Below are 13,192 nucleotides of genomic sequence, written 5' to 3' on the forward strand. Positions count from 1 at the left end.
TGGATGGATGGGTTTAAATAACAGAATAAATCATCTTATGCAAATTTATACTAATTGACAACTGACATCATTTCATGAAAAACCCTTCAAAGGGTTAGGAAAAAAAAGGGTATTTTTTGGGGGGCTAAAGTTGAGAGATTTGAGCAAATAATTTAAAAAAATATATAAATTTAAATTACTTAATTACCCTTAATTAAAAAAAAAAAAACAATTGGAAAAAAATCTGAGTTTTCAAAAATCTATTTAAAAAAAAAAATTGAAGAAAATGAATTATGAAACTTTTTTTTTTGTTATCAATTTTTAAAAATACATTCTTTAGGCCATCTCCAGCTTACTTGCTGCACATATAAAGTCACAGATTTAAATAAAATAATAAATAATCTCAAAAAAAGGGTATTTTTGTTTTGGACTGAAGTTGATTAAGAGATTTCAGCAAAGAAAGTAAAAAAAAATATATATATATATATATATATATATATATACATTACGATTTTAAATTACCCCTAATTTTCAAAAATCTATTAAAAAAAATCAGAATTTTCAAAAATACATTTAAAAAAAAAATTGGAAGTAGTTACATTATGAATTTTCTTCTTTTTTTTTATACATTTTTTAAAATTAATTCCTTATGACATCTCCAGTTTACTTGCTGCACATATAAAGTCACAGATTTAAATAAAATAATAAATAATCTCAAAAAAAGGGTATTTTTGTTTTGGACTGAAGTTGATTAAGAGATTTCAGCAAAGAAAGTAAAAAAAAAAAAAAAAAAAAAAAAATATATATATATATATATACATTACGATTTTAAATTACCCCTAATTTTCAAAAATCTATTAAAAAAAATCAGAATTTTCAAAAATACATTTAAAAAAAAAATTGGAAGTAATTACATTATGAATTTTCTTCTTTTTTTTTATACATTTTTTAAAATTAATTCCTTATGACATCTCCAGTTTACTTGCTGCACATATAAAGTCACAGATTTTAATAAAATAATAAATAATCTCAAAAAAAGGGTATTTTTGTTTTGGACTGAAGTTGATTAAGAGATTTCAGCAAAGAAAGTAAAAAAAAAAAATACATATATATATATATATATATATATATATGTATATATATATATATATATATATATATATATGTATATATATATATATACATTACGATTTTAAATTACCCCTAATTTTCAAAAATCTATTGAAAAAAATCTGAATTTTCAAAAATACATAAAAAAAAAAAATGGAAGTAAATACATTATGAATTTTCTTCTTTTTTTTATACATTTTTTAAAACTCATTCCTTATGACATCTCCGCTTACTTGCTGCACATATAAAGTCACAGATTTAAATAAAATAATAAATAATATTATGCAAATTTGCACTCATTGACAACTGTGACATCAATTGATGAAAAACCCTTCAAAAATAAATTTACAAAAAAATAATAGTTATTATTATTCTCAATCACCCTTAATTTTCCAAAATCTATTGGAAAAAAAATCTGAATTTTCAAAAATCTTTTTTATAAAAATTTGGAAGAAAATAATTTATAATTGTTTTTATTTTTTTAAATACATTTTTAAAAATACATTCTTCAGGCCATCTGCAGCTTACTTGCTGCACATATAATGTCACAGGTTTAAATAACAGAATAAATCATCTTATGCAAATTTATACTAATTGACAATTGTGACATCATTTGATGAAAAACCCTTCGAAAGGTTAAAAAAGGGGTATTTGTGTTTAGGACTGAAGTTGATTAAGAGATTTTAGCAAAGAAAGTTAAACAAAAAAAATTACGATTTTAAATTACCCTTAATTTTCAAAAATCTATTGAAAAAATTCTGAATTTTCACAAATATATTTAAAAAAAACAATTAGAAGTAAATACATTATGAATTTTCTTTTTTTTTTTTTTAAATACTTTTTTTTTTTTTTATTCTTTAGGACATCTCCAGTTTACTTGCTGCACATATAAAGTCACAGATTTAAATAACAGAATAAATAATCCTATGCAAATTTGTACTCATTGACAACTGTGACATCATTTGATGAAAAACCCTTCAAAAAGAAAAAATAATAGTTATTATTATTCTCAATCACACTTAATTTAAAAAAAATCTGAATTTTCAAAAATCTTTTGAAAAAAATATATCTAAAAAAATTTGGAAGAAAATTAATTATAAATCTTTTATTTTTTAAATACGTTTTTAAAAATACATTCTTTAGGCCAGGGGTGCCCACACTTTTTCTGCAGGCGAGCTACTTTTCAATTGACCAACGCGAGGGGATCTACCTCATTTATATATATCATTTATATTTATTTATTTATGAAAGAGACATTTTTGTAAACAAGTTAAATGTGTTTAATGATAATACAAGCATGTGTAACACATATAGATGTCTTTCTTTCACAAAGACAAGAATATAAGTTGGTGTATTACCTGATTCTGATGACTTGCATTGATTGGAATCAGACAGTAATGATGATAACGCCCACATTTTCAAATGGAGGAGAAAAAAAGTTGTCCTTTCTGTACAATACCACATGAAAGTGGTTGGTTTTTGGCATCTAATTCATCCAGCTTCCATACACTTTACAAGAAAAACATTGGCGGCAAATTCCGTAGCTTGCTTGATTGACATTCACGGCACCCGAGGGTCTTGTGAGATGACGCTGGCTGCTGCCAGTTCATTATTATGAAAAAATGACAGAGAGGAAGGCGAGAAACACTTTTTATTTCAACAGACTTTCGTGCCGTCCCTTCCGCCAAAACTCTAAAGGCCGACTGCACATTTCCTATCTTCACAATAAAAGCCCTGCTTCATGCTGCCTGCGCTAACAAAATAAGAGGCTCAGAAAGCTGGCGTGCACAAGTGATGTGCACGCCAGCTTTCTGAGGGATCGCGTGTGCACGGCAGTTTTCCGAAACTCTGTATTTAGTTAGCGCAGGCAGCATGAAGCAGGGCTTTTATTGTGAAGATAGGAAATGTGCAGTCGGCCTTTAGAGTTTTGACGGAAGGGACGGCGCGAGAGTCTGTTGAAATAAAAAGTGTTTCTCGCCTTCCTCTCGGTCATTTTTTCATAATAATGAACTGGCAGCAGCCAGCGTCATCTCACAAGACCCTCCGGTACCGTGAATGTCAATCAAGCAAGCTACGGAATTTGCCGCCAATGTTTTTCTTGTAAAGTGTATGGAAGCTGGATGAATTAGATGCCAAAAACCAACCACTTTCATGTGGTATTGTACAGAAAGGACAACTTTTTTTCTCCTCCATTTGAAAATGTGGGCGTTATCATCATTACTGTCTGATTCCAATCAATGCAAGTCATCAGAATCAGGTAATACACCAACTTATATTCTTGTCTTTGTGAAAGAAAGACATCTATATGTGTTACACATGCTTGTATTATCATTAAACACATTTAACTTGTTTACAAAAATGTCTCTTTCATAAATAAATATAAATGATATATATAAATGAGGTAGATCCCCTCGAGTTGGTCAATTGAAAAGTAGCTCGCCTGCAGAAAAAGTGTGGGCACCCCTGATGTAGGCCATCTCCAGCTTACTTGCTGCACATATGTCACAGGTTTAAAAACATTTCTACTAATTGTCAATTGTGACATCATATGATGAAAAAAGGTTATTTTTGTGATTTGAGAGAAAAAAAAAAAGATTTCAAACTGTTTTAATGTCTTTTTTTGGCCTTTGGAGTATTTTCCAGTGTATCCTTCCGCTTTGAATTGAAAATAACGATGAATTCATCAAATATCTTTTAGTAAATAACTCAAATGTCTTCCCTCAGGCGACCTCCTCACGCTGAGGAGAAACCGGTGACGGGTGTGCAAGCAGCCCAGTCCAGCCCGGTTCCCAGCATGCACCTGCAGGCGTCTGTGGGCTCTGCTCCCGCCAAAGACTCATCGCCATCAGGCCTCGGGGGCTTTCCTGTCAACTACTTGCAAAAAGCTGGCGTGTTTGTGCAAAAGATCATCACCACGACAGGTATGGCCACACACAGAGTGACATTTTGTGTGGAAACAACGCAGATCGATAATCGAAACTGTTTGATTTTAGACATGGTGATTCCAGGCAATAACAGCTCAACCGACGTCAAAGCCAGAATATCAGCTGGAGAGAGCATCCACGTCATCAGGGGCACCAAAGGTAAGACGGTTATTCCCCATATTTCATGTCATGTACGCAAATATGTTGCATCTAGTCGAGAATCTGATCTTGTCCGTAGGGACCTACATCAGGACTTCGGATGGACGAATCTTTGCCATCCGAGCAGCGAGCAAGCCTAAAACATCCGAGGAGACATCAACATCCTACAAAGGTTGGAAGATTCTTTGAGAAATGTTTGTTTTTATTATAATCAAAAATAATAATTTATTGAACATTGTTCTGGAATAATCTGAATATTTCATCAATGTTTTCTGAATTTTAGCTGCAGGGTCAATTACTGCGATAATTTAATTCAGGATTATACAAACCCCAAAACCCGTGAAGACAGCATGTTGTAAAAATGGTAAATAAAAACAGAATACAAAGATTTGCAAATCATTTTCAACTTATATTCAATTGAAGAGTCTGCAAAGACAAGATACTTAACGTTCGAACTGGAAAACTTGGTTCATTTTTGCAAATATTAGCTCATTTGGAATTTGATGCCTGCAACATGTTTCAAAAAAGCTGGCACAGGTGGCAAAAAAAAAAATGAGGAAGTTATTTGTGAATTATACTTATATAGCGCTTTTCTCTAGTGACTCAAAGCGCTTTACATAGTGAAACCCAATATCTAAGTTACATTTAAAGCAGTGTGGGTGGCACTGGGAGCAGGTGGGCAAAGTGTCTTGCCCAAGGACACAACGGCAGTGACCAGGATGGCGGAAGCGGGAATTGAACCTGCAACCCTCAAGTTGCTGGCACAGCCGCTCTACCAACCGAGCTATGGACCTAATCACTTTTCCGCTGTTTTCTCGGACCACTGTCCTTAAATACCTTTTACACGAAGACCCTCGCTCTTCGTAACTCTAGTCTTGGAGTCGGTCAGTCTGGACAAAGCCCAGTTTGTCTGCCTATTTCCTGTGATCGGTTTGAGTCGGGTGACCTCCAACCCTCGAGCTCTACTCCTACCGGTGGGGGCTTCCTACCTGATGTCGTTATTGTTTTCACACTTTCTTCTAAAATCCAACTGCTATCATGTTTTAAGTTCCTCAATGTCCTGGGTTGGAGGAGTTTATCTTAGTAGAATCCATCCATCCATTTGAAACATCCCTCAACCTATCCCTATACCTCAAGGAACTGCTCACCCCCAAATCCTCCACACTACACCTCCGCTCCATACAGGCTAACCTCCTCCAACCTCCACGGACAAAGCTTCGAACGATGGGAGACCGGGCTTTCTGCTCCGCTGCTCCCAGTCTGTGGAACGCTCTCCCTGACAACCTGAGGGCACCTCAGACTGTGGATGCTTTTAAAAAAGGCTTAAAACCCCATCTTTTAAAAAAAAAAGCCTTTCTATAGACATGCATGCTGGTTGTAGCCTTTGGGCTGTTTCTAGTTTTATATTTTATTTATTTTTTATTATTTCGATTTTTTACACTGTGGCACTTTGAGGTTGTTTGCTCAATGTAAAGTGCTTTTTACAAATAAAATCTATTATTATTATTATTATTATCCCACAGGTGAACAGGCTAATTGGGTATAGGTCGGTGCCATGATTGGGTATAAAAGCAGCTACCAGTCATTCACAAACACCGATAGGGCTAGGGTCACCACTTTGTGAAAAAATGCCTGAGCAAATTGTCCGACAGTTTAAGAGCAACATTTTTCAACGAGATATTGCAAGGAATTTAGGGATTTCACCACCTACGGTCCGTAATATCATCAAAAGGTTCAGAAAGTTTGGAGAAATTACTGCACGTAAGCCAAGAATCTATGGAACTTCGGTCCCTGCATCAAAAACAGACATCAGTGTGTAAAGGATATCACCACATGAGCTCAGGAACACTTCAGAAAACCACTGTCAGTAACTACAGTTTGTCGCTACATCTGTAAGTGCCAGTTAAAACTATTATGGAAAGCGAAAGCCATTTATCAACAACACCCATAAATGACACCATCTAAGATGGACTGATGCAAAGTGGAAAAGAGTTCTGTGGTGTGACGAGTCCACATTTCATATCGTTGTTAGAAACTGTAGATGCCATGTCCTCCGGAACAAAGAGGAACAGAACCATCCAAATTGTTCAAGGCACAAAGTTGAAAAGCCAGCATCTGTGATGGTATGGGGGTGTATTAGTACCAGAAGGCATGGGTAACTGTCCAGAGTCGAGACCCAGGATGGACCGCTCGTCGGGACCCAGGATGGACCGCTCGCCTGTATCGGTTGGGGACATCTCTACGCTGCTGATCCGCCTCCGCTTGAGATGGTCTCCTGTGGACGGGACTCTCGCTGTTGTCTCGGATCAGCTTGAACTGAACTCTCGCGGCTGTGTTAGAGCCACTATGGATTGAACTTTCACAGTATCATGTTAGACCCGCTCGACATCCATTGCTTTCGGTCCCCTAGAGGGGGGGGTTGCCCACATCTGAGGTCCTCTCCAAGGTTTCTCATAGTCAGCATTGTCACTGGCGTCCCACTGGATGTGAATTCTCCCTGCCCACTGGGTGTGAGTTTTCCTTGCCCTTTTGTGGGTTCTTCCGAGGATGTTGTAGTCGTAATGATTTGTGCAGTCCTTTGAGACATTTGTGATTTGGGGCTATATAAATAAACATTGATTGATTGATTGATTGATTGATTACACATCTGTGAAGGCACCATTAATGCTGAAAAGTACATACAGGTTTTGGAGCAACATATGTTGTCATCCAAGGAACATTATCATGGACGCCCCTGCTTATTTCACCAAGACAATGCCAAGCCACGTGTTACAACAGCGTGGATTCATAGTAAAATAAGGCGGGTACTAGACTGGCCTGCCTGTAGTCCAGACCTGTCTCCCATTGAAAATGTGTGGCGCATTATGAAGCGTAAACCCCAGCCTATTGAACAACTTAAGCTGTACATCAAGCAAGAATGGGAAAGAATTCCATCTGAAAAGCTTCAAAAATTGCTCTCCTCAGTTCCCAAACGTTTACTAATGGTTTTTAAAAAGAAAGGCCATGTAACAGCACTGTGTTGCTGCCATTAAATTCTAAGTGAATGATTATTTGAACGAAAAAGATTAAGTTTCTCAGTTGGAACATTAAATATTTTGTCTTTGCAGTCTATTTAATTGAATATAAGTTGAAAAGGATTTGCAAATCATTGTATTCTGTTTTTATTTACCATTTACAAACCCTGTTTCCATATGAGTTGGGAAATTGTGTTAGATGTACATATAAACAGAATACAATAATTTGCAAATACTTTTCAACCCATATTCAGTTGAATATGCTACAAAGACAACATATTTGATGTTCAAACTGACAAACATTTTTTGGGGGGGTTTGTACACAACGTGCCAACTTCACTGGTTTTGGGTTTTGTAGAAAATAAATTGATCTTAAATAAAGATCAATTAGTTTGAGTAATCTTCCATGATTGTTGTTGGACTGTAAACAGTTTGATATGATGTGTTGTCATCAGACCTGCAGGGCTGTGCAGAGCAGCAGTCAGGCAGCGACGGTCACGCCCCCTCCTCACCTGACCCGCAGCAGCCGTCAGCCTCCCCGGACGGTCCGGAGATCGTCGGCGAGTTGCAGGCGGAGATGGCGAAGGACAACTTGACTTCCGTAGCTAAGGGTGACAGCAGGAAGGTGAGCCGCCGCACCGCCAACGCCATCCAGCCCGACATGGACGCCAGCGCCGCCCAGGACTTGAGAGTCAGCTCCAAGCGCAAAGCCTCCACGCCGTCGCTGGACGAGCGGCCCGGCAAGCGGCCCCCCGCGGCTTTCCCGTACCCGCCGGGTTACGGCCTCCCTCTGGGCTTCAACCCGGCCGTCCTGGGGGGCGCACTGGGACACCCGCTCTACATGGGGGCGGGCGCTCCCTACATCCACCCGTCTCATACCGGACTGGGCGACCCAAGCTTCGCGTCCGAGTTGTTCGCTTTGGGCGCCGTGCCCTCGTCGTCGTCCTCTTCGTCGGCCGTGTCTACATCCACCGCCGTCTCATCTTCCTCCGCCTCCAAAGCTTCCACTTGGGCTGCGGGCGCCGTGCCGCCGTTCATGCTCGGCCCCAGCCTGGCGGGAATGGCGGGGATGCTCCCGCCTGGTTTCCCCCTCTCTTACAGTCAGTCTCTGGCCAACTTGTACCGCGGGTCCATGCTCCCCGGCCCGGCGGCCACTCCCGGTCCAGCCGGGGCCAGCTTCCTCTCGCACTACACTTCCGCCTCCAGTTCCTCCTCCTCGTCCTCCCCGCCATCTTTCTCCGTGGCTTACGGCCGGAATGTCAGCAGCCCCGACAGCTCCGATAGCAACGAGGAGGTCGTCGAAGTCAACGGCCAATGAAACGCGACCATTTGATGGTCACATGGCGTGCGTCTGCAGCTTTGAATGCTGAATCTGTGTCACATCACGGACTACAGGCTTTTTACAGGAAGAACATTTAAACGATTGGAGCTTTTTTATTCTAGTTCTGCATCGTAAATAATCCGAGATTTAAAAAGTTGGATACATTGTAAGCAGTAGTTTGTTATTATGCGTTTAAAAGAATAGTTTTTAGGGATGGGCCCAGGCTTTATTCATTACCTCCTAAGCTAAAATGAAGCGCAGTACCTGGCTGCGACCAGCAGAGGCGCTGTTGAGCCACAGAAGTCGGTTATAGCTATCGCCTCCACCGCGATTTTTTTTTTTTAAACCAGCGTAAAATCTGTGATTTGTACGGTTTGCTGCGTATCGGCGTCAAAATTTAAAATCGATAAATTGCTCACCAGTGACAAAAATCAAAAATGCGATACAGTTGACCATTAGCGTTTTAGCGGAAAGTTGCATTGTAAAATCTGTGATTTGTCGCCTTTTTGTACGGTTTGCTGCGTATTGGCGTCGGAATTTAAAATCGATAAATTGTTCACCTGTGACAAAAATCAAAAATGCAATCTAGATGACGATTAGCATTTTAGCAAGGAGTTGCATGTCGTGCTCAACCTGGAAAACCTACTCAGTGGCCTACTGGTTAGAGTGTCCGCCCTGAGATCGGTAGGTCGTGAGTTCAAACCCCCAAATCTGTGAAATCTATGATTTGCTGCGTATTGGCGTTGGAATGTAAATCGATAAATTGTTCACCAGTGACAAAAATCAAAAATGCGATACAGTTGACGGTTAGCGTTTTAACGGAAACTTGCATTGTAAAATGTGTGATTTGTCGCCCTTTTGTATGGTTTGCTGCGTATTGGCGTTGGAATTTAAATCGATAATTTTTTTACCTGTGACAAAAATCAAAAATGCGATATAGTTGACGATTAGCGTTTTAGCGAGGAGTTGCATGGTGTGCTCAACCTGGAAAACCAACTCAGTGGCCTAGTGGTTAAAGTGTCCGCCCTGAGATCGGTAAATCGTGAGTTCAAACCTCCAAATCTGTGATTTGCCGCCTTTTTGTACAGTTTGCTGCGTATTGGCGTCGGAATTTAAATCGATAAATTGCTCACCAGTGACAAAAATAAGAAATGCGATACAGTTCAATTTAGCGTTTTTAGCAGAAAGTTGCATGGTAAAATCTATGATTTGCCGCCTTTTTGTACGGTTTGCTGCGTATTGCCGTCGGTATTTAAACCGATAAATTGTTCACTAGTGACAAAAATCAAAAATGCGATATAGTTGACGATTAGCGTTTTAGCGGAAAGTTGCATAACGCGCTCAACCTGGAAAACCTACTCAGTGGCCTAGTGGTTAGAGTGTCCGCCCTGAGATCAGTCGGTCGTGAGTTCAAACCCCAAAATCTGTGATTTGCCACCTTTTTGTACAGTTTGCTGCATATTGGCGTCGGAATTCCAATCGATAAATTACTCACCAGTGACAAAAATCAAAAATGCGATAAAGTTGACGATTAGCGTTTTAACGGAAAGTTGCATGGTAAAATCTGTGATTTGTCGCCTTTTTGTACAGTTTTCTGCGTATTGGCGTCGGAATTTAAATCGTTAAATTGTTCACCAGTGACAAAAATGAAAAATGCGATATAGTTGACGATTAGCATTTTAGCGGAACGTTGCATGGTGCGCTCAACCTGGAAAACCTGCTCATCACGCAATATCCCGAAAAACGGCTTCAAAGTGCCTGATTTACCGGTCGTTATATCCACCCGTCCATTATCCTGTGACGTCACAGCGTGACCACACAGAAACAAACATGGCGGATAGCACAGAAAGGTATAGCGATATTAGCTCGGATTCAGACTCGGATTTCAGCGCCGTAAGCGATTCAGCAGACTACGCATGTATTGAAATGGATGGTTGGCGTGTGGAGGCAGGTACCGAAAACGAAATTAAAGAAGAAACAGAAGCTTTTGAGCCATATCACGACAGACAGCGGCCCGGGAGAAAGCGCGGATGAATTCTGCGATCGCCTTCTAACCAACAATTGGTATGTGTTTGTTTGGCATTAAATGTAGGTGGAGGGAAAGGCTGGATGCAAATATAGCTACAAATGAGGCATAATGATGCAACAAGTACATACAGCTAGCCGAAATAGCGTGTTAGCATTGATTAGCTTGCAGTCATGCCGTGATTAGCACACTACACATAAGTCAATAACATCAACAAAACTCACCTTTGTGCAGTTTGGTGGACAAAATGAGACAGAAAAAGAAGCGGCATAAATCATATCCAAGGGGTTTACCTCGCTCGTCTGCGGGAACAGACTGCCGTCGTTCCTGAATAGCTCACACTCGGGCAGATTCAGTGGTGGTCTATTTCCCAATATTGCAGATTTCGTTGACTTTATTGTTGGAAATGCATCTGCTTTGAGTGCCGCAGGATATCCACACATTCTTGCCATCTCTGTCGTAGCATAGCTGTCGTCGGTAAACTGTGCGGAACAAACGAGGGACTTTAGCATCTTTTGACCACTGTTGCAACTTGAATCCGTCTCTGTTGGTGTTGTTACACCCTCCGACAACACACCGACGAGGCACGATGTCTCCAAGGTATGGGAAAACAGTCGAAAAAACGGAAAATAACAGAGCTGATTTGACTTGGTGCGTGTAATAAGATTGAGAAAATGGCGGATCGCTTCATGTTGTGATGTCACGGGTGAAAGGTCATCGCTCCGACAGCGAACAATTGAAAGGTGTTTAAATCGCCAAATTCACCCTTTTAGAGTTCGGAAATCGGTTAAAAACATTTATGGTCTTTTTTCTGCACCATCAAGGTATATATTGACGCTTACATAGGTCTGCTGATAATGTTCCCCTTTAAGAATCAATGAAGCATTTTTTACATTTTCCTTTTTAAAATGTCCTTAAAAACCCATCCCTGTACTGTAGCATCCCACTCTTGCTTGGGGATATTTCAACAACAACAACAACAAAAAAGAGAACCTTTAAAACGACTTTGACTGCCAGGACAGTGGTATTGTATAAAACAAAAATAAAAAAAAAGGTAACACCTGCTAACACCTTAAAAAACCCTTCACAGAATGTACGCTCCATGCGATGCCTTCAAACGAGGCCTTCTGACGGAGACTCCTATTGAGACACCTGGCGTGCAAAAATCAGTTTTTTCTTTCTTTTCTTTTGTTGTGAAAAGAAAAAACTGAATCGCTCGCTCTGTCTTGTAGCGGAGGACGGGAAAATGCCTTTTTTGCCGCTGATTTCTTTCCTGAATGTGAACGCTGGGAGGCAGTCGGCGGAAATGTCAGCACACAAAGTCTTACTGTAGCCTATAGTCACAAAAACCATGCAAAACACTTCACTCAAGCCTCTATATATATATATATATATATATATATATATATATATATATATATATATATATATATATATATATATATATATATAAATACCGTATTTATTAGTGTACATGTCAAGAGGAATCATCAAGACCCACCCCTGTTTGCTGTTACCGTGGAAACAAATGGAAGAAGACAACATTGTTTAGGGGTGAAGGGGGGGGGGTTACTTTGGTGGGAGCTTTGCCCAAAAAAAAAAAAAAAATCTGCAACCTCCATTAAAGAGGATTGTGGCTGAAGCGACCAAAGATGATGCTCGACGTGAATAAATCGAGTCAGTTTGCAGGTGAGCGCTGCAGTGCACTGTAGGAAGACACCTGTACCTGTAGACAAAAGACCCCCCCCCCCCCCCCCCCACAGCCCCCAATGAAATCACCAGTCTATAAAGTGAGAGCTTTGTCATGGAAAAGCCAACAAATTGCTTGTTTATTTTTATTTTTTTCTTTGTGGACAATGTTTGAATTTACCGGGGTGATTTATTTATTAACAATGAATATTTATTCATTTTTATTTCTTTTTTTTTTTTGTATTTTTTTTTTTTTCAAAATGTGTATTATGGTCATATATATATATATATATATATATATATATATATATATATATATATATATATATATATATATATATATATATATATATATATATATATATATATATACAGTATATATATATATATATATACATAAATATAAATATATATATACATATATATATATATATGTATATATATATATATGTGTGTAGATATATATACATATGTATATATGTGTGTGTATATATATATACATATATATGTATATATATACATATATATACATGTATGTATGTATGTATAATATTCTGTATGTATACAGTATATGTATGTATATATATACTGTATACATATATATGTATGTATATGTATACTGTGGGTATGTATGTATATATGTATGTATGTATACTGTATACATATGTATGTATATATATATATACTGTATATATGTATGTATATATATACTGTATACATATGTATGTATGTGTGTGTATATATATATATGTATATATACACATATATATATTTATATATACATACATATATATGTATATATACACACATTTATACATGCATATATATATATACTGTATGTATATATATATATATATATATATATATAATATGTGTGTGTATATATACATATATATGTATGTATGTATACACGCATTTATACATGCACATATATACTGTATGTATGTATATATATATATATATATATATA

General features: G+C 38.0%; 1 protein-coding gene across 3 annotated transcripts in view; it reads left to right on the plus strand.

Annotated features, from left to right (window-relative positions):
- The window catches only part of LOC133555233 (helicase ARIP4-like), a 176,182-nt gene extending 163,691 nt beyond the window's left edge, over positions 1-12,491 (plus strand). For all 3 annotated transcript variants that reach the window (XM_061904836.1, XM_061904838.1, XM_061904837.1), the window contains 4 exons: positions 3,814-4,010; positions 4,083-4,172; positions 4,252-4,344; positions 7,642-12,491. In XM_061904836.1, the coding sequence (XP_061760820.1) occupies positions 3,814-4,010; positions 4,083-4,172; positions 4,252-4,344; positions 7,642-8,504 (1,243 nt within the window). In that variant the 3' untranslated portion in view covers positions 8,505-12,491. The remainder of the gene's footprint in view (positions 1-3,813; positions 4,011-4,082; positions 4,173-4,251; positions 4,345-7,641) is intronic.
- The last annotated feature ends 701 nt before the right edge of the window (positions 12,492-13,192 follow it).

This window comes from Nerophis ophidion, linkage group LG06 (assembly GCF_033978795.1).
Source record: "Nerophis ophidion isolate RoL-2023_Sa linkage group LG06, RoL_Noph_v1.0, whole genome shotgun sequence".
Classification (NCBI taxonomy): domain Eukaryota; kingdom Metazoa; phylum Chordata; class Actinopteri; order Syngnathiformes; family Syngnathidae; genus Nerophis; species Nerophis ophidion.